Genomic DNA, 27742 nt, shown 5'->3' with positions numbered 1-27742 from the left:
AATAAATGTGTTATTTTGATACTACTTGATCTTAGTGCTGCTTTTGATACAATTGTGCATGATCTGCTACTAAATGATCTACGGTCCATCGATGTTGAAGATCAAGCTTTCGAATACCTGGAAGACTATTTGGTTGGCAGGAATTACTGTGTGTACGTTGGAAACTCTTATCCATCTTATGAACCTTCAAACAGAGGGGTACCTCAGGTGAGTGTACTGGGCCTAATCTTATTTTACATCTACATTATTGGTCTATCGAAGATAATGCAAAGGCGAAGTGTGAAGTTCAAACTATTGGCGGATGATACACAATTTTACTTCTCCGTGAATGATATAGATGACACTACTAAAACTCTAAACCGAATCCTTGATAGTGTTAGGGAATGAATGACAATCAAACAATTAAAATTGAATAAAAAATAGAACTGAACTTATAGTGGTGGGAAAGAAAAAAAAAAGCTTAAGAGACTTGGGTGATATTCAAATGAACATAAATAACGACTCAGTCCCGATGTCTAGTAAAGTTCATGACCTAGGCTTATCTCTTGAATGTAACTTGCCTCTCAGTGCCCAAATAGATAATGTAGTAAAACTGCTGGTTATCATCTCGGAAACATTGCTATTATAAAAAAGTACCTGGATGAATATTCTGTAAAGAAACTTATGATACTTGACCACTGTAATTCCATCTATTGCAATATACCAAAAGTACAACTTAAGAAATCACAAAACATAATAAACAGAGAGCAAGAATGATAAAAGGTGTCCCACTTAGAGAAAGGATCACTCCTATACTAATTGATTTACATTGGCTGTCGATTAAAGCAAGGATTGAATTCAAAGTGTGCAATAATCCACCAAGTCATCAAAACTGGCCGTCCAAAATGTCTTAGAGAATTACTACATATTGTGGAGCCAACAAGTCGTGTTGAGACGAGAATGTTTATAGATGGTTTCAAACTATTAGAACCTAGATTTATGTATACTGAAGACTCTAGAACCTTTGAATATGTGGCCCCGAGGTTTAAAGGCCGCCCATGAATGGTTGAAGCAAGGGACAGTGACATCACCCTATCAAGCAGAACAATGTCCTAGAGACTGACCATATATCATGTGATCAGTGCCGAAGCCCCATCTCCATCCAAGCTAGGACCAGGGAGGGCCTAGCAGTGGCTGCTGATGACTCAACAGTTAGACCTATAAGCTCCCCCCCCCCCCCCCCATCCTTAGCTCACGAGGATGGCGAGATTGCAGACACTAATGGCACTAAGGAGACTAGCGGGACTCGAACCCCCGACTGGCAAACACTAGGCAGAGACGTTACCAATCAGGCCACAAGAACCTATGCAATAAACTCTCACGAATCAACTGAATGATTGAAGATATTAACTGAAGAACTTTTTTTATTCTGCAAGTGCTTCAACAGTGAGGATTTAACAGTAAGCGAACAATACGCGATGTGAAATGCTGGATGATCTCGAATGAATATGATAAAATGACTGTGGAGGTCCTGTAAAGAGTAGAGTTCCCCCGCTGTACAGGATCGGAGAAGTAGCCCTTAAAGTAAAGTAAGTAGTAGTGTATTGGTGAGAATATTTCAAAATTCGAAAGGATTAATATCCTCAATTTATTTTGACTTTAAAGAATATAGTAAAATAATCTATTGGAAATCATTTTGTCTGAAGTGCAAGATGAAACACTTAGATTTTTCTCAATTTATTTTGGGATTTAAAAATAGAGCAAGATAATCTATTGGAAATCATTTTGTCTGAAGTGCAAGATGAAACACTTAGATTTTTCTCAATTTATTTTGGCTTTAGAAATATAGCAAGATAATCTATTGGGAATCATTTTGTGTAAAGTGCAAGATTAAACATTTATATTTTTTTTTTAATTTATTTTGGCTTTAAAAATATAGCAAGATAATCTATTGGAAATCATTTTGTCTGAAATACAAGATTGAACATTTAGATTTTTCTCAATTTATTTTGGCTTTAAAGATTATAGCAAGATAATCTATTGGAAATCATTTTGTCTGAAGTACAAAATTAAACACATGGATGTTTTGTGCAAGGTTAAAAACGGCCTAAAGTCATGACGAACTAGTTCTGTCTCTTGATTTGCAACCTGTTGGTAAGCTGTTATCTGGAGAAGGGTTATTTCTTCTGGTGTCAAGTAAGGAGAACTGGAGAAAAATATAGAGTTGAAAGGGGAACGAGAATTAATAAAAAACCAGAGAATTATAAAAGACTTGAGTGTACACTCCGGCACTCTGTACTGTCTTGTTTTTCTTCCTCTTGTTTTGTTAAAGTTTTTATAGTTTATATAGGAGATATTTATTCTAATATTGTTACTCTTCTTAAGAAATTTATTTTTCCTTATTTTCCTCACTGGGCTACTTTCCCTTTTGGAGCCCTTTGGCTTATAGCATCCTGCTTTTCCATCTAGGGTAGTAGCTTAGCAAGTAATGAAAATAAGAAGAAGAAGAAGAAGAAGAAGAAGAAGAAGAAAATTGATAACAGCTCGAGATTTGGTTACTCGAAAATTGGGAACTCAGGAACTGAGAAATGAAAACTTCAAAATAAGAAAAATAAAGAAAAAATCGAGAACTAAGGATAAAAAAAAGTTAGAGTAAATCAAGATCTCATCAGGTCTGAGGAAGGCGAAGACTGTTTGGGAAAGGTGAAGTAGTCTGAAATAGCTGAATATTTACAGTCCTATTTTGAATACTATTTGCTTGTCTGAAATCATGGTTTTTTGAATATTTTTATAAATCTTTATTTTATTTTAAAATTGGTTATTATTTGCAGTTGCCAAAATTCTTCGTCTTAAACTCTCTGGTAAAAAGTTGCAAAGGTAATTTCACAATTAGTTAATATTTGTAGTTGTAAGATTCTTCGTTATAAACTCTCGGGAAAAAGTTGCAAAGGTAATTTCACAATTGGTTAATATCTGTAGTTGCAAGATTCTTCGTTATAAACTCTCGGGTAAAAAGTTGCAAAGGTAATTTCACAATTGGTTAATATCTGTAGTTGCAAGATTCTTCGTTATAAATTCTTAAGAAAAAAGTTGCAAAGGTAATTTCACAATTAGTTAATATCTGTAGTTGCAAGATTCTTCGTTATAAATTCTTAAGAAAAAAGTTGCAAAGGTAATTTCACAATTGGTTAATATTTGTAGTTGCAAGATTCTTCGTTATAAATTCTTAAGAAAAAAGTTGCAAAGGTAATTTCACAATTGGTTAATATTTGTAGTTGCAAGATTCTTCGTTATAAATTCTTAAGAAAAAAGTTGCAAAGGTAATTTCACAATTAGTAAATATCTGTAGTTGCAAGATTCTTCGTTATAAACTCTCGGGTAAAAAGTTGCAAAGGTAATTTCACAATTGGTTAATATCTGTAGTTGCAAGATTCTTAGTTATAAATTCTTAAGAAAAAAGTTGCAAAGGTAATTTCACAATTAGTAAATATCTGTAGTTGCAAGATTCTTCGTTATAAACTCTCGGGTAAAAAGTTGCAAAGGTAATTTCACAATTGGTTAATATCTGTAGTTGCAAGATTCTTCGTTATAAATTCTTAAGAAAAAAGTTGCAAAGGTAATTTCACAATTGGTTAATATTTGTAGTTGCAAGATTCTTCGTTATAAACTCTCGGGTAAAAAGTTGCAAAGGTAATTTCACAATTGGTTAATATCTGTAGTTGCAAGATTCTTAGTTATAAATTCTTAAGAAAAAAGTTGCAAAGGTAATTTCACAATTAGTTAATATCTGTAGTTGCAAGATTCTTCGTTATAAATTCTTAAGAAAAAAGTTGCAAAGGTAATTTCACAATTGGTTAATATCTGTAGTTGCAAGATTCTTCGTTATAAACTCTCGGGTAAAAAGTTGCAAAGGTAATTTCACAATTGGTTAATATCTGTAGTTGCAAGATTCTTCGTTATAAACTCTCGGGTAAAAAGTTGCAAAGGTAATTTCACAATTGGTTAATATCTGTAGTTGCAAGATTCTTCGTTATAAACTCTCGGGTAAAAAGTTGCAAAGGTAATTTCACAATTGGTTAATATCTGTAGTTGCAAGATTCTTCGTTATAAATTCTTAAGAAAAAAGTTGCAAAGGTAATTTCACAATTGGTTAATATCTGTAGTTGCAAGATTCTTCGTTATAAACTCTCGGGTAAAAAGTTGCAAAGGTAATTTCACAATTGGTTAATATCTGTAGTTGCAAGATTCTTAGTTATAAATTCTTAAGAAAAAAGTTGCAAAGGTAATTTCACAATTAGTAAATATCTGTAGTTGCAAGATTCTTCGTTATAAACTCTCGGGTAAAAAGTTGCAAAGGTAATTTCACAATTGGTTAATATCTGTAGTTGCAAGATTCTTCGTTATAAATTCTTAAGAAAAAAGTTGCAAAGGTAATTTCACAATTGGTTAATATCTGTAGTTGCAAGATTCTTAGTTATAAATTCTTAAGAAAAAAGTTGCAAAGGTAATTTCACAATTGGTTAATATCTGTAGTTGCAAGATTCTTAGTTATAAATTCTTAAGAAAAAAGTTGCAAAGGTAATTTCACAATTGGTTAATATCTGTAGTTGCAAGATTCTTCGTTATAAATTCTTAAGAAAAAAGTTGCAAAGGTAATTTCACAATTGGTTAATATCTGTAGTTGCAAGATTCTTAGTTATAAATTCTTAAGAAAAAAATTGCAAAGGTAATTTCACAATTAGTTAATATCTGTAGTTGCAAGATTCTTCGTTATAAATTCTTAAGAAAAAAGTTGCAAAGGTAATTTCACAATTGGTTAATATCTGTAGTTGCAAGATTCTTAGTTATAAATTCTTAAGAAAAAAACTGCAAAGGTAATTTCACAATTAGTTAATATCTGTAGTTGCAAGATTCTTCGTTATAAATTCTTAAGAAAAAAGTTGCAAAGGTAATTTCACAATTGGTTAATATCTGTAGTTGTAAGATTCTTCGTTATAAACTCTCGGGAAAAAGTTGCAAAGGTAACTTCACAATTAGTTAATATCTGTAGTTGCAAGATTCTTCGTTATAAACTCTCGGGTAAAAAGTTGCAAAGGTAATTTCACAATTGGTTAATATCTGTAGTTGCAAGATTCTTCGTTATAAATTCTTAAGAAAAAAGTTGCAAAGGTAATTTCACAATTGGTTAATATTTGTAGTTGCAAGATTCTTCGTTATAAATTCTTAAGAAAAAAGTTGCAAAGGTAATTTCACAATTGGTTAATATTTGTAGTTGCAAGATTCTTCGTTATAAATTCTTAAGAAAAAAGTTGCAAAGGTAATTTCACAATTGGTTAATATTTGTAGTTGAAAGATTCTTCGTTATAAATTCTTAAGAAAAAAGTTGCAAAGGTAATTTCACAATTAGTAAATATCTGTAGTTGCAAGATTCTTCGTTATAAACTCTCGGGTAAAAAGTTGCAAAGGTAATTTCACAATTGGTTAATATCTGTAGTTGCAAGATTCTTAGTTATAAATTCTTAAGAAAAAAGTTGCAAAGGTAATTTCACAATTAGTAAATATCTGTAGTTGCAAGATTCTTCGTTATAAACTCTCGGGTAAAAAGTTGCAAAGGTAATTTCACAATTGGTTAATATCTGTAGTTGCAAGATTCTTCGTTATAAATTCTTAAGAAAAAAGTTGCAAAGGTAATTTCACAATTGGTTAATATTTGTAGTTGCAAGATTCTTCGTTATAAATTCTTAAGAAAAAAGTTGCAAAGGTAATTTCACAATTAGTAAATATCTGTAGTTGCAAGATTCTTCGTTATAAACTCTCGGGAAAAAGTTGCAAAGGTAATTTCACAATTGGTTAATATCTGTAGTTGCAAGATTCTTCGTTATAAATTCTTAAGAAAAAAGTTGCAAAGGTAATTTCACAATTGGTTAATATTTGTAGTTGCAAGATTCTTCGTTATAAATTCTTAAGAAAAAAGTTGCAAAGGTAATTTCACAATTGGTTAATATCTGTAGTTGCAAGATTCTTAGTTATAAATTCTTAAGAAAAAAGTTGCAAAGGTAATTTCACAATTAGTAAATATCTGTAGTTGCAAGATTCTTCGTTATAAACTCTCGGGTAAAAAGTTGCAAAGGTAATTTCACAATTGGTTAATATCTGTAGTTGCAAGATTCTTCGTTATAAATTCTTAAGAAAAAAGTTGCAAAGGTAATTTCACAATTAGTTAATATCTGTAGTTGCAAGATTCTTCGTTATAAATTCTTAAGAAAAAAGTTGCAAAGGTAATTTCACAATTGGTTAATATCTGTAGTTGCAAGATTCTTAGTTATAAATTCTTAAGAAAAAAGCTGCAAAGGTAATTTCACAATTAGTTAATACCTTTAGTTGCAATATTCTTCTTTTTAAACTCTCTGGTAAAAAGTTGCAAAGGTAATTTCACAATTAGTGTAATATATGTAGTTGCAATATTCTTCGTTATAAACTCTTGGGAAAAAAGCTGCAAAGGTAATTTCACAATTAGTTAATATCTTTAGTTGCAATATTCTTCTTTTTAAACTCTCTGGTAAAAAGTTACAAAGGTAATTTCACAATTAGTGTAATATCTGTAGTTGCAATATTCTTCGTTATAAACTCTTTGGAAAAAAGTTGCAAAGGTAATTTCACAATTAGTTAATATCTGTAGTTGCAAGATTCTTCGTTATAGATTCTTAAGAAAAAAGTTGCAAAGGTAATTTCACAATTAGTTAATATCTGTAGTTGCAAGATTCTTCGTTATAAACACTCTGGTAAAAAGTTGCAAAGGTAATTTCACAATTGGTTAATATCTGTAGTTGCAATATTCTTCTTTTTAAACTCTCTGGTAAAAAGTTGCAAAGGTAATTTCACAATTAGTTAATATCTGTAGTTGCAAGATTCTTCGTTATAAATTCTTAAGAAAAAAGTTGCAAAGGTAATTTCACAATTAGTTAATATCTTTAGTTGCAATATTCTTCTTTTTAAACTCTCTGGTAAAAAGTTGCAAAGGTAATTTCACAATTGGTTAATATCTGTAGTTGCAAGATTCTTCGTTATAAATTCTTAAGAAAAAGGTTGCAAAGGTAATTTCACAATTAGTTAATATCTTTAGTTGCAATATTCTTCTTTTTGAACTCTCTGGTAAAAAGTTGCAAAGGTAATTTCACAATTGGTTAATATCTGTAGTTGCAAGATTCTTCGTTATAAATTCTTAAGAAAAAAGTTGCAAAGGTAATTTCACAATTAGTTAATATCTTTAGTTGCAATATTCTTCTTTTTAAACACTCTGGTAAAAAGTTGCAAAGGTAATTTCACAATTAGTGTAATATCTGTAGTTGTGAGATTCTTCGTTATAAATTCTTTGGAAAAAGTTACAAAGGTAATTTCACAATTAGTTAATAACTGTAGTTGCAAGATTCTTAGTCATAAACTCTCTGGAAAACAGTTGCAAAGGTAATTTCATATTTAGTTAATATCTGTCGTTGCAAGATTCTTCGTTATAAACTCTCTGGTAAAAAGTTGCAAAGGTAATTTCCCAGTTAGCTTATATCTGTAGTTGCAAAATTCGTCGTCTTAAACTCTCTGGAAAACAGTTGCAAAGGTAATGACTAATTATCAAATTTATCTTTAAGACCAATTAAGCAGAAATAGCATTACTTACTTACTTTGATGGCTGCTTTTCCGGTCCCATACAGCAGGGGAACCCCACTCTCTACAGGACCTCCACTGTCGTTTTACCTTGTTCGTTCACAGTATTTATCTTTTCAAGTCACATGTTGTTCATTTACTGTTAAATCGTCACTGTCAAAAGACTCATGAAATAAGAGTCTTCAGTTTCCTCTTGAAAGCCTTAATGTCTTCAATCATTCGAATGTTTCGTGGGAGCTTATTATATAGTCCAGGTGTACCGGTTTCAAATTACCCCCTCCAAAACTTACCCCCCGGTAGTTTGAAACCGGATTCAAACTACCGGGGGGTAACTTGAAACCGTTTTCAAGCTACCCCCGGGGGTAATTTGAAACCGGTTTTAAGCTACCCCCCTGGTTTCAAATTACCCCCCTCATTTTTGCGCAGGATCTCATCATTTATGAATATTAATAAATTGCTTTTGATCAGGGTCAACACAATCATTAGGTTATATGTATATACATGTATTGTTTCACCTATTGGTATCGTTTATTAATATCCAGCATATTTTTCCGAGACAGGGAGACGAGGTGGAACTTGATTTTGATGGTTATTTTTTCCATTATTTGAAATATTTCATAATTATATTGCAAGCAAATATTATATAAGGTATAATCAACATATTGATCATAAGTATATATGTATATACATATCATATATCATATATATATATATATATATATATATATATATAAATATATATATAAATATATATATATATATAAATATATATATATATATATATATATATAAATATATATGTATATATATATATATATATATATATATATATATATATATATATATATGTATATATATATATATATATATATATATATATATATATATATATATATAATATATATATATATATATATATATATATATATATATAAATATATATATATATATATATATATATATATATATATATATATATATACATATATACATATATATGTATTTTTATGTTGTAAATACAATATCATTCATGATATCTGTAAGTAATTGACACTTTTAATAAAGCAAGATTGTATGCATTTATATCAGTTTTAATCAAACAAGATAAAGTACATGCTGTTTGCTTCTACTGTACTTACATTGGTTGTTTGTATACGAAAACACCTGGACTACGGTAAAGTCGTTAGACTTTATAGCCCTCTATGAATTACATTGAGCACAGCTTGTGTTAATCTCACAACTGTTGTTACTGATTTAAGCCTAAAGGCAGGCAGCTGTGTGTTATCATGGGCTAAATCAAATCCTGTTTAAACCATCTTCCAGAGTAGTAAGTGATGGATTCGTGTATGGATTTTTTTTTCTCTGTTGTTGAGTTCGAAATGGAAAATTATTGAAAAACTGTGTCATAAAATGTTTAAGAATTTTACCTGAAATGTATCATAAAGAAAAAAAAATACCTCGCAACATAGTCACCTGTACATTTCCATGCGGTTTATATAAGACTTTTGCCCCTTTGTCATAGCTTCATTCTTTCTTATTACTCATTTCATCAAATGACAAAACAGCAATACCTAGTAATTGAGACTTCATACCATCTTTAAAGTCCTCTGGTTTAAATTGAATCGAGCTAACAGTAGCTAACACAACGTTAATTCTGTCTGCACGACAACATGCATATTCGTAATTTATATTTGAGCTTTTATTTTTTCACGTGCATAGCATCCAAATGCTACAAAGTTACTATGCATTATCACTGACAGAATAAATGAATAAACAAAAAGATATATGGACACAAGGAGTTCTGTTGTTACATTGCATCTATGGGTATAGTCAAACCATTTTAAGAACAAACTCGGAGCCCAATAGCGGCATTGCCAGTTCTCTTGGGTCATTTTCAAAGCACACCATTTATTCTGAGGGATTTTTGTGTCAATTTCTCCAGGTATATTGCCGCCTGAAGCTCATATATCTAAAGCATATGAATGGAATCTATAGGAGATAAAAAAAAAAGAGAAAAAAAAAATTTCGACAATCACGCGCACACTGAAATAATATGAAGGTTCACCTGGCCGTTATCACTAAACCTTAATCTTAAATGAAAGTCTGTAACTTCAAATATTGTGTATTAGGGAATTATATGACGCGTTAGGTCTTAAATACGAAAATATCGAAAATCACACGAACACTGAAATAGAATAAAATTTTACCTCGCCTTTATCACAAAACCTTAAATTACAGTCTGTGACTTTTAACGTGTCATATAATTCACTAATACACAATATTTGGTCTTAAACACAAAATTAAACTACTTTTCCTACTGCTGCGAAGCCAGCAATAAATGCATGATACATATTTGCGATGTCACATGAATTATTTATCATTCTGATGAGGGGGTAACTTGAAAACAGAGGGGGAAACTTGAAACCGGTTTCAAACTACCCCCCCCCGGTAATCTGAAACCGGTTTCAAGTTACCGGGGGGGGGGTAGTTTGAAACTGGGGATAACTTGAAACCTTTACACCGGGGCCGCATATTCAAAGGCTCTGGAGCCTAAAGTAGACATAAATCTAGGTCCCAACAGTTTGAAGCCATCTGTAACTATTCTCGTGTCAATGTGTCATGATTTTCAATTCTTGAAGAATTCTAATTTGACCAGAACATTATTTTTTTATATCGTCACCACAACAACAACACAAGAAATGCAGTCATTTTCAGTCCACTGCAGTTCCTTCCCTTTGCCTACACATACACCGAATAGTCTGGCCTATTCTTTACAGATTCTCATCTATTCTCATACACTTGACAACACTGAGATTACCAAACAATTCTTCTTCACCCAAGGGGTTAACTACTGCACTCTGATGGTTCAGTGGCTACTTTCCTCTTGGTAAGGGTAGAAGAGACTCTTCAGCTATGGTAAGCAGCTCTTCTAGGAGGATACTCCAAAATCAAACCATTGTTCTCTAGTCTGGGGTAGTGCCATAGCCTCTGTACCATGGTCTTCCACTGTCTTGGGTTAGAGTTCTCTTGCTTGAGGGTACACTCGGGCACACTTCTATCTAGTTTCTCTTCCTCTTGTTTTGTTAAAGATTTTATAGTTTTTATAGGAAATATTTATTTTAATGTTGTTACTGTACTTAAAATATTTTATTTTTCTTTATTTCCTTTCCTCAACTGGGCTATTTTCCCTGTTGGAGTTCCTGGGTTTATAGCATCCTGCTTTTCCAACTAGTGCTGTAGCTTAGCATTTAATAATAATAATAATACTAATAATAATAAAATAATAATAAAAAGGCTTCTGAAATGTCTTTATTCAATTTTAATCCCCACGCTGGCCACGGCAGATTGGTGATGGTGAGTGACTTCAGTCTGACCACTAACAGCAAACCAACCTCGTATGGGTAGCCATGACTAGTATAGCATTGCTGATCATGTCGATACACAAACCCTTTTCATCACATTAAGCATCTCCACCAATCTTATAAATATATATATATATATATATATATATATATATATATATATATATATATATATATTGTAACGGATAAAGAAAATCTTCAAAATACCTTCATGTTTCTGAAACCTGATTGGTAACGTCTCTGCCTGGTGTTTGCCAGACGGGGGTTCGAATCCCGCTCAGACTCGTTAGTGCTTTTAGTGTCTGCAACCTGACCATCCTTGTGAGCTAAGGTTAGGGGGAGGGGGTTTGGGGAAGCCTATAGGTCTATCTGTTGAGTCATCAGCAACCATTGCCTGGCCATCCCTGGTTCTAGCTTGGGGGGAGAGGGGGTTGTGGGCTGATCTTATGTATATATGATCAGTCTCTAGGGCATTGTCCTGCTTGCTAGGGCAACGTCAGTGTCCCTTGCCTATGCCATTCATGAGCGGACTTTTAAACCTTTTGGTCCTAGCTTGGGTGGAGAAGGGGCTTGGGTGCTGATCTTACGTATATATGATCAGTCTCTAGGGCATTGTCCTGCTTGCTAGGGCAATGTCAGTGTCCCTTGTCTCTGCCATTCATGAGCGGAATTTTAAACCTTTAAACCTTTAAAACACAAAAACTGGAGTGTATGATCGCTGATAGGTTCAACTGTGTTTACACAGCGACGAGGAATGCATAATTGGCCTGACCTATCGATTCTCGTCCTTTGAGAACTGCACAATTGCACGATCCGTCGTCTAGGCAATCTACCACAACAGCATTGTCAATAAGACAATGATAATTCTCGCGTGGTGTTGTCGTTTCGTGGGAATTTCCCACAAATGACCCGCAATCGGTGGGAATTTTTAAGGAATTCCTCATTTATGTGGGAGGATTCGTGGGAGTTTTCCCAGGGTTGCCAGGTTTTCTAAGTGTGGAAGGATTCGTGGGAGTTTTCCCAGGGTTGCCAGGTTTTCTAAGTGTGGAAGGATTCGTGGGAGTTTTCCCAGGGTTGCCAGGTTTTCTAAGTGTGGAAGGATTCGTGGGAGTTTTCCCAGGGTTGCCAGGTTTTCTAAGTGTGGAAGGATTCGTGGGAGTTTTCCCAGGGTTGCCAGGTTTTCTAAGTGTGGATGGATTCGTGGGAGTTTTCCCAGGGTTGCCAGGTTTTCTAAGTGAGAAAAAAACCAACTTCTAATGAACTGCAGTTTTAAACAGCCAATCCATTGGTAGAAAAAAGGTCAAAAGTATAGTATTTAAGGCCCACTTTCATGATATTACTAAAGGCCAACCAATTTTAAAAAAGGACAAATTTGAGGTTGAAAAAAGGCCAACTTGGCAACCCTAGTACAAGACAGCAATTTTCTAAAGAATTAAGAGAAAAAAAAATCTTTGGAATTAGAACTAACATTTCCATGAAAATAAAATACTCCTATAAAATTTTCCTACAGAATAAATAATTTATTCTGTAGGAAAATTTTATAGGAGTATTTTATTTTCATGGAAATGTTAGTTTTAATTCCAAAGATTTCTTTTTTGTGTTTTTACTCTTAATTCTTTAGAAAATTGCTGTGCGCAGTCAAATTCACAACACCAAAACGACAGAAGGAACTTTCACCCAACTTTGCCTATCATGTCACCCTCAGCAGCCTAATTGGACTTGTCAGTTCCACTCACTGTTCTTTAGATAATCCTCGAATCAAGTATATTAAGGAAAGATAAAGATGTTTCTTTATGAGAATTTGCTCTCAAATGAATATGCTTTATTCTGAAGGTTTCAAATGCCACTCATGAATAGCAGAGGCAAGAGACAATGATATTTCCCTAGCTACCAGGACAATGCCCTAGAGACTGAATATATTATTATTATTATTATTATTATTATTATTATTATTATTATTATTATTATTATTATTACTTGCTAAGCCACAACCCTAGTTGGAAAAGCAGGATGCTATAAGCCTAAGGGGTCCAACAAGGAAAATAGCCCAGTGAGGAAATGAAATAAGGAAATAAACTACAAGAAATGTCTAGGAATAACAACATTAAAATAAATCTTTCATATATAAACTATAAAAACTTCAAAATAGCAAGAGGAAGAGAAATGAGATGGAACAGCATGCCCGAGTGTACCCTCAAGCAAGAGAACTCTACCCCTAGATGGTGGAAGACCTTGGTACAGAGGCTATGGCACTACACAAGAATAGAAAACAATGGTTTGATTTTTGAGTGTTCTTCTCCTGGAAGAGCTGATTACCATAGCTAAAGAGCCTCTTCTACCCTCATCAAGAGGAAAGTAGCCATTAGTTAACCCTTAGAGAGAAGAATTGTTTGGTAATTTCAGTGTTGTTAAGTGTATGAAGACAGAGGAGAAACTGTAAAGAATAGGCCAGACTAATAAGTGTATGTGTAGGCAAAGACAAAAGAGCCGTAACCAGAGAGAAGGATCCAACGTAGTAGGCTACTGTCTGGCCAGTCAAAGACCCAATAACTCTCTAGCGGTAGCATCTATGATCAGCGCCCAAGCCCCTCTCACCCAAACAAGGACCAGTGGTGACCAAAAAATGGTTGTTGATGATTCAGCAGGTAGACCTATAGGTTCTCCCAGACCCCCAATCCTTAGCTCACAAGGATTGAGAGGCTGCACATACTGAAGAAACTATTCAGCTTGAGTAGGACTCGAACCCCAGTCCGGCGATCACCAGGCAGGGACGTTTCCAATAGGTCTGTTGAGGCATTGGGACCAATGAGTGGCCTATCAAACACTCTTGGTTGTGATCTGAGTTTAATATTTCTCAGGATTGGTTGAGAAATCGGTGCTAAGATAGCGTAATTCCTACCCTCATTTTCTGTTCCTAACTCAATATGGGGACTCAAATCTACTATAAGATGATTCCTACCCTCATTTTCTGTTCTTACCTCAACATGGGGACTCAAATCTACTATAGGATGATTCCTACCCTCATTTTCTGTTCCTTCCTCAATATGAGGACTCAAATCTACAATAGGGTGATTCCTACCATCATTTTCTGTAACTACCTCGATATGGGGACTCAAATCTACTATAGGGTGACTCCTACCATAATTTTCTGTTCCTAACTCAATATGGGGACTCAAATCTACTGTAGGATGATTCCTACACTCATTTTCTGTTCTTTCCTCGATATGGAGACTCAAATCTACTATAGGGTGATTCCTACTCTCATTTTCTGTTCCTTCCTCAATATGGGGACTCAAATCTACTATAGGGTGATTCCTACCATAATTTTCTGTAACTACCTCGATATGGTGACCCTTATTTTCTGTTCTTACCTCAATATGGGGACTCAAATCTACTATAGGGTGATTTCTACCATAATTTTCTGTTCCTAACTTAATATGCGGACTCAAATCTACTATAGGGTGATTCCTACCCTCATTTTCTGTTCCTTTCTCAATATGGGGACTCAAATCTACTATAGGGTGATTCCTAGCCTCATTTTCTGTAACTACCCCGATATAGGGACTCAAATCTACTATAGGGTGATTCCTACCCTCATTTTCTGTTCCCAACTCAATATAGGGACTCAAATCTAACATAGGATAATTCCTACCCTCATTTCCTATTCCTAACTCAATATGGGAACTCAAATCTACTATAGGGGGATTCCTACCCTCATTTTCTGTTCCTACCTCAATATGGGGACTCAAATCTACTATAGGATGATTCCTACCCTTATTTTCTGTTCTTACCTCAAAATGGGGACTCAAATCTACTATAGGGTGATTCCTACCATCATTTTCTGTTACTACCTCAATATGGGGACTCAAATCTACTATAGGGTGATTCCTACCCTTATTTTCTGTTCATACCTCAATATGGGGACTCAAATCTACTATAGGGTGATTCCTACCCTCATTTTCTGTTCCTTCCTCAATATGGGGACTCAAATCTACTATAGGGTGATTCCTACCATCATTTTCTGTTCCTACCTCAATATGGGGACTCAAATCTACTATAGGATGATTCCTACCCTTATTTTCTGTTCTTACCTCAATATGGGGACTCAAATCTACTATAGGATAATTCCTACCCTCATTTTATGTTCCTACCTCAGTATGGGGACTCAAATCTACTATCGGATGATTCCTACCCTCATTTTCTGTTCTTACCTCAATATGGGAACTCAAATCTACTATAGGATGATTCCTATCCTCATTTTCTGTTCCTACCTCAATATGAGAACTCAAATCTACTATAGGGGGATTCCTACCCTCATTTTCTGTTCTTACCTCTATATTGGGACTCAAATCTACTCTAGGATGATTCCTAACCCCATTTTCTGTCCCTACCTCAATATGGGGACTCAAATCTACTATAGGATGATTCCTACCCTCATTTTCTGTTCTTACCTCTATATTGGGACTCAAATCTACTCTAGGATGATTCCTAACCCCATTTTCTGTCCCTACCTCAATATGGGGACTCAAATCTACTATAAGGTGATTCCTACCCTCATTTTCTGTTCTTAACTCAACATGGGGACTCAAATCTACTATAGGATGATTCCTACTCTTATTTTCTGTTCTTACCTCAATATGGGGACTCAAATATATCATAGCAAGATTCCTACCCTCATTTTCTGTTCTTACCTTAATATGAGGACTCAAATCTACTATAGGATGATTCCTACCCTTAGTTTCTGTTCTTACTTCAATATGGGGACTCAATTCTACTATAGTATTATTCCTACCCTCATTTTCTGTTCCTACCTCAATATGGGGACTCAAATATATCATAGCGTGATTCCTACCCTCATTTTCTGTTCTTACCTTAATATGAGGACTCAAATCTACTATAGGATGATTCCTACCCTTAGTTTCTGTTCTTACTTCAATATGGGGACTCAATTCTACTATAGTATTATTCCTACCCTCATTTTCTGTTCCTACCTCAATATGGGGACTCGCATCTACTATAAGGTGATTCCTACCATTATTTTCTGTAACTACCTCAATATGGGTACACTATAGTAGAATCCTGAGGGTAGGAATCACACTATAGTAGAATCCTGATGGCAGGAATCATACTATAGTAGAATCCTGATGGTAGGAATCACACTATAGTAGAATCCTAATGGCAGGAATCACACTATAGTAGAATCCTGATGGTAGGAATCACACTATAATAGAATCCTGATGGTAGGAATCACACTATAGGAGCACCGAGAAATCTTTATGCAAAAGGTTGTTGTCATGGGTAGATAGAATAATATAGAAAAGAATGTTAAAACATGTGAATTCTCTACTCTTGACAAACAGAGAGAGAGGAGGTCCCGCTAGTGTTTACTGGAAACTGTCACCGTCACTGATGGAAATCAAGAAATTTATTAGGTGTGCCTAGTTCAGCAGACCTTGGGCACAACGATCCTCTGTCTGTAGCAAACCAAGGAGCCAACGTTATGAAAGGACCCATAGGACAAGAAGAGCAGTGTTGTCGCCGAAGAATATACATTAACGAAAGGTAAACACATGCCTCGCTTCAATTATAGCGCGATATGGATCTTGATTACACCAGCAGAGAGTTTGTCTAGATGTTTTCAGAGGCGTGGTTTTAAGGAAAACCAATATGGATGAAGAAAGGAGAAAATTTCCTTATATGGAATTGTCCATAGTTAACCCCTCCCATACAGGGATATATAAACTTAAACGAGAAGCGGAGTACGAAAGACAGAACGAGAGTAAGACATATAGAACGAGAGTACGACGGATAGAACGGGAGTACGAAAAGGGGAACGAGAGAGAGAGAAAGAAAGAGAGAGAGAGAGAGAGAGAGAGAGAGAGAGAGAGAGAGAACAAGCACAGGGAAGGAGAGAAGACGTAAGGACCAGAATGCAGACGTAACCAGCCTTGTCCGAGATGTCAGAACGAGTTGACCCCTGCCCTCATTACCGACCACGAAACGCCTGGACCTGAAATATCTACGTTCCTGTCAACCGTCGAGAGCTGCTGTGAAGAGTAGTATTTTTTTTTTTTTTTGTATTATTTATCTACTATCTTGACTGTTCCTCTATTTGCTGGAGTGTAGTTTAATCAAATGATTTTCATTGTTTAGTTCAGTGCTTCCTAAGTATTCAATCAAGAAAAATTTACCTTTTACTAGTTGTAAATAAAATTATGTTTTCTTTTGCGAGTTTTCTTTCTATATTTCCTTTTGTTTAATTGTGTATTGTGTATTGTAATTGTGTATTGTGTATTGTCAACGTCACTGATGGAAATCAAGAAATTTATTAGGTGTGCCTAGTTCAGCAGACCTTGGGCACAACGATCCTCTGTCTGTAGCAAACCAAAGAGCCAACGTTATGAAAGGACCCATAGGACAAGAAGAGCAGTGTTGTCGCCGAAGAATATACATTAACGAAAGGTAAACACATGCCTCGCTTCAATTATAGCGCGATATGGATCTTGATTACACCAGCAGAGAGTTTGTCTAGATGTTTTCAGAGGCGTGGTTTTAAGGAAAACCAATATGGATGAAGAAAGTAGAAAATTTCCTTATATGGAATTGTCCATAGTTAACCCCTCCCATACAGGGATATATAAACTTAAACGAGAAGCGGAGTACGAGAGACAGAACGAGAGTAAGACATATAGAACGAGAGTACGACGGATAGAACGGGAGTACGAAAAGGGGAACGAGAGAGAGAGAAAGAAAGAGAGAGAGAGAGAGAGAGAGAGAGAGAGAGAGAGAGAGAACAAGCACAGGGAAGGAGAGAAGACGTAAGGACCAGAATGCAGACGTAACCAGCCTTGTCCGAGATGTCAGAACGAGTTGACCCCTGCCCTCATTACCGACCACGAAACGCCTGGACCTGAAATATCTACGTTCCTGTCAACCGTCGAGAGCTGCTGTGAAGAGTAGTATTTTTTTTTTTTTTTTGTATTATTTATCTACTATCTTGACTGTTCCTCTATTTGCTGGAGTGTAGTTTAATCAAATGATTTTCATTGTTTAGTTCAGTGCTTCCTAAGTATTCAATCAAGAAAAATTTACCTTTTACTAGTTGTAAATAAAATTATGTTTTCTTTTGCGAGTTTTCTTTCTATATTTCCTTTTGTTTAATTGTGTATTGTGGTCGAGAAATTCCAATTTCATTAATCAATTCAAAAGAACCTGGTTCGATCCCCACGAGGATCGTAACAGTTGTGTCGAAGAAGAGGAACAGATTTTTTTATTATATTTATTTCTTTTATTATTCATAGAGCTACACTGAAGCAGTTAGCATAAGATGAGGATTTTCGATTTTTTTTTTTTTGTTATACAAAGCAGTTGAGCATATTTTAATTCAGTTATGTAGGGATGATGCTTATTCAGTGAATGTGTATGGTTAAATTTCTTTCATTTTCGGTACAATTCCTTCTAATTTCATTTATTTTCCAAGTATTCCTTAGCTATAGCCTCTGTACCATGGTCTTCCACTGTCTTGGGTTAGAGTTCTCTTGCTTGAGGGTACACTCGGGCACAGTATTCTATCTACTTTCTCTTCTTCTTGTTTTGTTAAAGTTTTTATAGTTTATATAGGAAATATTTATTTTAATGTTACTATTCTTTAAAATATTCAATTTTTCCTCGTTCCCTTTCCTCACTGGGCCATTTTCCCTGTTGGGGCCCCTGGGCTTATAGCATCGTGCTTTTCCAAGAAGGGTTATGGCTTAGCATTTAATAAAATATTAAATTTTTCCTCGTTCCCTTTCCTCACTGGGCTATTTTCCCTGTTGGGGCCCCTGGGTTTATAGCATCGTGCTTTTCCAACAAGGGGTTGTGGCTTAGCATTTAATAATAATAATAATAATGATAATAATAATAATAATAATAATAATAATAATAATAATAATAATATAAGCTATAGAGCTAATACTTGATGTGAAACTTGATAAATTTATTAAGGTTATTGAGTTAGAAAAAAAAAACTTTATTGTTTTATTTGCTGATTTTGCTAATTTATACAACGTCACCTAGAAACAAATTATAGGTAAGATCGCCGGAATCTTCATGGAAATTTTAATAGTATTTTTCTTTTTTTGATCAATGGATTTGTGGGAAAAATGTAGAATCTGTGGGAATTTCAGTAGAGGAAAACGGACTGTCCCCACAACTAGTCCATAAATCGTCTTTATTTATTCAGTCTCGCCACAGCTCTGGGTGGGTTAGGACGTGTGGCTTCTTCGCTCCCCAAAGTATTCTCTAAGGTAACAAATTTTCGCATTCTTCTGTAAATTCTATTTTCATTTGGTTTGTTCTGGAAAATTATTGCGGTAATATAATTCTTCATATTTCATATTTTTCAATTCGTAACTAATACATACATACGAAGAACTTTTCACACACAAACGTATGTATACATTTATATATATATATGTGTGTTTGCCTGTACGTATATTTGTATATATATATATATATATATATATATATATATATATATATATATATATGTATAAATATATATATTATATATATATATATATGTATAAATATATATATTATATATATATATATATGTATAAATATATATATATATATATATATATATATATATATATGTATAAATATATATATATATATATATATATATATATATATATATATATATATATATATATATATATATGTGTGTGTGTGTGTGTGTATGTATATTTGTATGCATATTTAGATATACTGTATGTACGTGTATACTCATTTACATATGTATATATATACATATATACTTATATATATATATATATATATATATATATATATATATATATATATATATAATTTATCAAATTTAATCGTGATCCTTATTCATCTATATAAGCCCTAAATACCACTTAACATCGAAATCGCTCTACCTCGGGCTCAGAGACCCAAGGGGGAACTTAACTTCATGATAATAATCCCAGGTCGGCCCCGGATTCGAACCCGGACCCAGTCGATACTAATAGACCATAAAGAGAGACAATGGTTGATTACAACTCTTCCTTACAGATGCCTTCTGGAAACATAACTTTAATGGCTGCTTCTCTTCTCTACAGGACCTCCACGGTCATTTTATAATGTTCATTCAGTAGCAATTTAACATTTATCAATGCTTCTTGTTCGCTTACTGTTTGATTATCACTGTCAGAACAGTTGTTGGGTCTCGGCAGTAAGTGCAAGTGGTGTAGTCAGTGATTTGTTTCAGCCTTTTGGAAGCATTAATTATTATTAAGATTAAGTTTCGGGTTTTGTTGTTGTTCTCGTTATTATTTACTTTTAAAATTGGCGGGTTTGTCTTACTTAATGTTTAATAATAGTTCATCATATTTACTTGTGATTTTCATTTATTTATATATGATAGTTTCTGGTATATATATATACATATATATATATATATATATATATATATATATATATATATATATATACATATATATATACATATATATATACATATATATATATATATACATATATATATATACATATATATATATATACATATATATATATATATATACATATATATATATATACATATATATATATATACATATATATATATATATATATATATATATATATATATATATATATACATATATATATACATATATATATATATATATACATATATATATATATACACACACATATATATATATATATATATATATATATATATATATATAAGTAAAAATAAATAGTCAATGCTGCTATCCTCATCATTATTTGGTAGCTTTCGACATAACTTATGTCATCCTCATCTTAATGATAATTGCAGATAGGCTGAGAATGACATAAGTTATATCAAAAGCTACCAAATAAAGATGATGATAGTAGTATTGACTATTTTATTTCTACTTAAATTGCGATTCCCGAGAGGAACCCAACTATCAACTATATATATATATATATATATATATATATATATATATATATATATATATATATATATATATATATAATATATATATATATATATATATATATATATATATATATATATATATATATATATAGATGTGTAGAAATTACGAAAGCTGACACGTGATGATTATAAGTTGTATTATAGCCATGGAAGTAAAAATGAAAAGACTTGATTGGAGTTAGTACTTTCATCCATTAGGGACATCAACATACTCAACAATTGTTGAGTCTGTTGATGTCTCTAATGAACGAAAGTACTAACTCCAATCAAGTCTTTTCATTTTTCCCTCTGCGGGTATAATACACACACACACGCATATATATATATATATATATATATATATATATATATATATATATATATATATATATATAAAATAGATATATATATATATATATATATATATATATATATATATATATATAGAGAGAGAGAGAGAGAGAGAGAGAGAGAGAGAGAGAGAGAGAGAGAGAGAGAGAGAGAGAGAATGAATGTAACCAGGTAGGGAGACATACAATACATGTAAGTCCAAGGTATGAGACAGACCAGGATAGCGAGAGACATGAAACCATGATCTAAAGAGTTTATTAATTGGATCCTTTTCGAATTATTGGATCATATTTATCAATTTGGGATATAGAGTGCGGTGCTTGAATCTGCAAGGCCATTTAACTTAGGGGAACCCTGGAAATACTCAATGAAATAAAAGCTAAAAAAATAGGACAAAGTCAGATCAAAGGAAGCGGAATGGAGGTAAAGTAGATGGACATAGAGCAAGTACAAATAGGCAGTAAAGGAATAGTGCAAAGACCCTTAGGTAATGAGAACAGTGGTTCACGTGATTTGCACCGATGTCACGACACTCCTTCAAGGGAACGTCTTTGGACAACGTGGTGTAGTTAGGTGAATTTCGATTGCAAGTATGTGCGTGGGAAAAGGACATAGAAGGTCATGATAAATGAACAAAAAACATTAAGCAGTAAAATTCTGACAGGCATGGTCGTATGTATACATTACTTTCCACTGCAAGATGATTTTGCTATTGTTTCAGGTTGTTCTTGACCATAATGGACAAACGCATTCATTTTAATGGTTTTTTTTTTTTTTTTTTTTTTATTTGTATGAAGTTTTCATATTTCAGAAAAAAAGGCGTTCATTCCCCCATCGTTTGATTCTTTAAAAGGTAGGCCATTGAAAAAATACCACACATCACAAAATAGATTGTAGGAACCCTGTGAAAACATGCTATGTCAAACACAACAGCGAGTGATCACTATTGGAACGTTTCAGATAAAATCTACAGCAACTGCGGTGGTCAGGCACTTCAGATGTCACGTGACGAAAATCAGTAAGGCATTGTCAAATTAGTAATGTTCAAGATTAAGGACTCAGTATGCCCAAGAGTAAAAACAGCAGTGCAAGATCGCCCCATCCAAGTTACCCCTCCTTGAAACAGACAAAAAGGACAAAAAGGATGAACACAAATAGCTGCAACAATGAAAGTGCCTCGGCGTCAATTCTCTGTAGACACTGCCTGTCATCTGAGGGAAGTAGGGATCAGATGTTGCTGTCTTTACATCCGAGCAATTCTAACGCAGTGGCACAGCCAAAATCATCTACAGTGGGTGCGACAACACTAGCGTTGGTTATGTCATCAGTGGAAACAAGTGTTGTTTCCTGGTGAGTCCAGATTTAACATGTCCCACCCCGATGGCTAATTGCGTGTATGGAGATATCATAATGAATGTTTACGAAACCGCTGCATTGTGTAGACTGACCACTGGAGAAGAGTAAGTCTCATTGTCTGAAGTGGCTTCAGCTACCACCGCAGAACACTTTTACATGTGATTTGTCAGCATGTGACTGCCATAGCCTACAGAGACCAAGTTCTGTAACAACACGTTGTACCATTATTCCAGGCCCAGCCATGGCTCCAGACTTTTCAACAGGACGATGCTTGTCCTCACATGGCATGGTTCTTTATTTAATTTTTTAGATGAAACAACATTGTTGTACTACCCTGGCCATCTCTGTTTCTGGATAAGGCACTGTGACGATGCTGAGAGAAGGTTGTGAACTCAAAGGCAGGATGCGATCGACTGAGTTGTATTATTAAAGAACACTCTCCTTTATATACAAAACCTCATGGCAACAGGAAATTACATGTTCGAGAAATGACAATGTTACATGGCGACACATAGACATGTTTGTTCTGGTTCTTTTTAGTGCGAGGGAAGAGCGCAGATACAAGCATAATATATACAAAAGGAATTATGTACAATTGTGTGACACACGGTTGGTACATGGCTCCCCCTCTAAAAATGACATACTGAACATGTTAAATAGGTGCCCTGAATCTGGAGAGGTAGTAGTAAAAACTGCGCCGATTAGCGGCAGTGAGTGGCTGTAGAAGTCGTTGGTTGGGGTGCGAGCGAGTGGTGGATGATGGGTGGCTGTGTTGCCGCTCCGGCTCGTCACGGGGTAGGCAAGTGTGTCCTCCGGCATTCATAGGCGTGTGTGTCCTACGGCATTCATAGGCGTGTGTGTCCTACGGCATTCATAGGCGTGTCCTACGTCATTCATAGGCGAGTGTGTCCTACGGCATTCATAGGCGTGTGTGTCCTACGGGATTCATAGGCCTACGGGATTCATAGGCCTACGGCATTCATAGGCGTGTATGTTCTACAGCATTCACGTCAGCTTCGGTTGAAGTTGAATAGGTGTCCTCTTCGTCACGAGTGGAGGGGTTGATGGAGGTTTTGAAGGTCATGAAGTGGCTGTCCATAAGGGCACGAAGTAGGTTCACCTCACGAGGAGAGCTGTCTGCGGCAGGTTGCAGGCGAGTGTTACTGCTCATTTTCCCGAGGGTGAGCGAAGCCCTTTGGTCCCCCAACGGTTGTTGAGAGAGCTGAAAAGGCGTTGCTATACGGGCGGCTGGCGATGGCGAGTACTGCTGCAGAAGGTATGCCTTGACGGCATCATAGTAACGGTGAGAGGTGGAGGGGGGGGGGAGGGGAGGCGGGAGGAGCGAGTCACTCCGGGGTCACCAATGTGACGATGCCGAGAGAAGGTTGTGAACTCAAAGGCAGGATGCGATCGACTGAGTTGTATTATTAAAGAACACTCTCCTTTATATACAAAACCTCAAGGCAACAGGAAATTACATGTTCGAGAAATGACAATGTTACATGGCGACACATAGACATGTTTGTTCTGGTTCTTTTTAGTGCGAGGGAAGAGCGCAGATACAAGCATAATATATACAAAAGGAATTATGTACAATTGTGTGACACACGGTTGGTACAGCACCATTCTCGTATATGTGGGATGATATTGGAAGATGGATAAAGGGAGGTGCTCCACCTCAAAACATTAGTTATTTGAAAGTCAGATTATTCAAGGAATGGAATGAACTCCCCAAAGCCTTCTTCCAGAGACTTGTTGACTCAGTGAGATGGCACTACACTGCGTGGATTGCAGCCAATAGTAGTAACACATTACTGATTAACACACTGTTCTGTGACGCTTTTGGTGTTTGCGGTGGAGGGACGACACAATAAACCTATGTGTCATTTTCATCAGCGATCATTACTCATTTCTTCAATAATCACTTGTCTGTTTTTTGTTTTTTTTATAGTGTTAAGATTGTGTGTTCCATAGATTAGGAATGATTGTCATTTAACCAACTTGCTTTTCATTAGCAGTTTAGTATATTTCCCTTTTAATCAACAGGTTAGATGACATGAGGCTAGTCGACCTATTCCAGATAGTTGCTGTATCTGCAATTGTGTATGCTGACCCGTCCTTGGCCTCAGTTCTAACTAGTGCTGGAAATGACCTGTCTAATTACACAATTAGGTTTGTGGAAGGCGATGAATTACGAGGCGGCGTTATTATTTCTGATGGTCTGGTGATTCCTGAAAGCGACTCCTTCTACAGCATCGAAGTTGACAGTTTTTGTAAGAGAATTCTGACAAATTTAGTTATTTTTTTTCTCAAAGTAAACAACTTTTGTAAGAGAATTCTGACAAATTCAGTATGATTTTCGTCCCTCAAAGTTGACAGTTTTTGTAAGAGAATATTATCATATTTTTTTTTCTTTTTATTCATTAGTAGGACATACTCTAGTGTGTTTCGGCTTTAGATAAAATTCCGTAACGTGTACATAGCAATATCTAAGGTTCTCTGACGTAGATTATGCCCTTTTGTAGTCATTTGCAGTGTTTTTTTTTCAACCAGTGAACCAAGGTGACATATAAAGGAAAACCTGGACTACTTGATAGCCCAGTAACCTTTTATATCTTTACTACTAGGTGAATGTCGTATGGCCTGTTGGACTAATGCATTGTGCAAAGCAGCTTCTACGGAACCTTTCGAAGGGAAATTTCTCTGCCGGCTTAGTAAGAATTCCCCGAGGTACACTGACTTGAAGGTCCTTGGAAATGCGACTTACTTCTTCTTCACAAGTACGAAGGTTACTCATGTTATTTTGGGATGGTAACTTTTTGTTTCAAATAAAATCTTTAGCAATGAAATTTTATTCACAAATCATATTGTTTAGTGTTGAGAGAGAGAGAGCCTTATTGCCGTATTTTACGTCTGGGTTCCCCCAGGTCCCTCAGCGTGAGGCACCTCATATATCCATCAGAGTGTTGCTAATGCATCTTCCAGTCTTGGGTGGTCTGGGATGCATCTTAGGTATTTATTGAGCTTATTCTTAAACACATCTACGCTCACTCCTGATATGTTTCTTAGATGAGCTAGCAGCGCATTAAATAGTCGCTGCATTATCGATGCTGGTGCGTATTGGATTAATGTCCTGTGCGCCTTCCTTAGTTTTCCTGGTATAGTTTTGGGCACTATCAATCTACCTCTAGAGAGAGAGAGAGAGAGAGAGAGAGAGAGAGAGAGAGAGAGAGAGAGGTGAAATCTAAAGCATATAACAACACAAATATCTAATCTAACGTGATGTTAATATTTTTGCAGGTGCTATTTATAACCAATTATATAAGATAATGTCAGATGGCTTCCTGTACCTTTACGCTGCGGAGTGGAGAGACATCAGCTATGCTTTAACATTCTGTAAGCAAATGCCTGGCCATCGCCTTGGAATGTATGACACACCTGCCCAGGTTGAGGCTATCAAAAATATACTCGTATGGACGCAACACAATGGTAAGTTGTCTCTAGGGCAAGATTATTTTATTCATACATTATTATTATTATTATTATTATTATTATCATTAGTATTATTATCATTATTGTTATTATTATTATTATCATTATTAGATTCCATTGCATGGTCTTATTTTTTAAATTTTTATCTGTTGATAACGGAATTTTTCTTATTTTTCCTTTCATGAACAAATGCAAGTTTCATCAGCTGATCACCTCTGTGAATACTAAGATTGCCCCTATCATGAATTCAGTTATGATGTAATCCGCAAAACCAGTCACATGAATCTGTTTTCTGTTTGTTTATGGTTTTTAGCTGCAGTAATATGAATGAATGGTTATATCATCTGTTTCAGATGCAAGAGCCTGGACCAATCAGGAAGACTCTGGGCAGAAGATGTACATTGAAAAGACTGGTACTTTTGCTAAGGTTCATCCACAAGCTTATGTGATTTGTCAGGCCAACCCGTTCGGACAGAAGTGAAGACACCTTGGAGCTCTTTAATACAATAGCTTATGTGGTTTGTCAGGTCAACCCCTTCGGACAGAAATGAAGACATCTTGGAGCTCTTTAATACAATGGCTTATGTGATTTGTCAGGCCAACCCGTTCGGACTGAAATGAAGACATCTCGGAGCTCTTTAACAGTAAAATGTTCCTGTACTTCGACAAAACATGATGCTGCTTTATCCTAGGTCCCACTTCCTCTTTTCTATCTTCCTGCCCAACCTCTTTAAATTTTGCTCACAGCGTTAATGCAGCATTTCCCCCCAATATGGCCTCCCAGGTCCAAGTACTGGGTATATAGTCCAGTTTCTATTAATCATAAAGAATTTTACTTATATTTCACCATGCTTAGCGCTTCCAAGTTAGTACAGTGGTAACGCATTTGCCTAGCATTCGCACGACAACAGATCGACCCCAGCCCGGGACAGCGAGTTTAAGCTGTGTACTAGGGAGATCACTGCTGTGTATGGGTACCACAACGGGGAGATGTGTGGGGGAAAGGAGGCTTGGTGGGGCTTGCTAGGCTGACGTTCTGGTGTTTATCTCTTCAGATGATACTTGAACTGAAACTAAGAGACCTTTACCGTCACATCTAAGACCTTTGGGAACTAAAACTAAGAGACCTTTGGGAACTGAAACTAAGAGACCTTTACCCTCACATCTAAGACCTTTGGTGACGGATGCAAGGGGAAGAACTCTTCTTGCATTTGTCAGTAGGCTAACATTCCTGCTTGTAGTGTTGCCTTTACTCTTTGAGAACTTATGCATCTTTAATAACCTGATTTCTCTTTTCGTTACCAATGTTACATAATTTTCCTTCACATTATGCATTCCTCCATTTTATCAATGAATTTAAGGGTATGCCGACACTTTAAGTGAAATTAGGCTGAGTAAGCAAGTCAAGTTACTTCCACAAACGAAAAGTGAATTAAACATATTTGTAACAGCTATAGGTTACTGTTATTAGACACTGATTGTTAGATGTTAGTATTTCTGTGTGATGATGTATTTAACTTCTATGTATGAATTATCCAATAAAATGTATTAGTGGATCATGTGTGTGAGATCACCA

The 27742-nt window shown here is 35.0% G+C and overlaps 1 protein-coding gene across 2 annotated transcripts; it reads left to right on the top strand.

Moving 5' to 3' along the window:
• On the top strand, positions 1 to 27742 carry LOC137637863 (uncharacterized). 2 transcript variants are annotated; one of them, XM_068369972.1, is made up of 5 exons: positions 1 to 207; positions 24721 to 24947; positions 25302 to 25454; positions 25975 to 26163; positions 26520 to 27742. In XM_068369972.1, the coding sequence occupies exons 1-5, from the start codon at positions 74 to 76 to the stop codon at positions 26645 to 26647; spliced, it is 831 nt and encodes a 276-aa protein (XP_068226073.1). In that variant the 5' UTR covers positions 1 to 73; the 3' UTR covers positions 26648 to 27742. The 2 variants fall into 2 exon arrangements, with proteins under 2 accessions (XP_068226073.1, XP_068226074.1); XM_068369973.1 differs by lacking the exon at positions 1 to 207 and adding an exon at positions 19231 to 19288.

This window comes from Palaemon carinicauda, chromosome 3 (genome assembly GCF_036898095.1).
Source record: "Palaemon carinicauda isolate YSFRI2023 chromosome 3, ASM3689809v2, whole genome shotgun sequence".
NCBI lineage: Eukaryota > Metazoa > Arthropoda > Malacostraca > Decapoda > Palaemonidae > Palaemon > Palaemon carinicauda.
The sequence above is the reverse complement of the archived record's forward strand: the minus strand, read 5'-3'. Positions and strand labels throughout refer to the sequence as shown.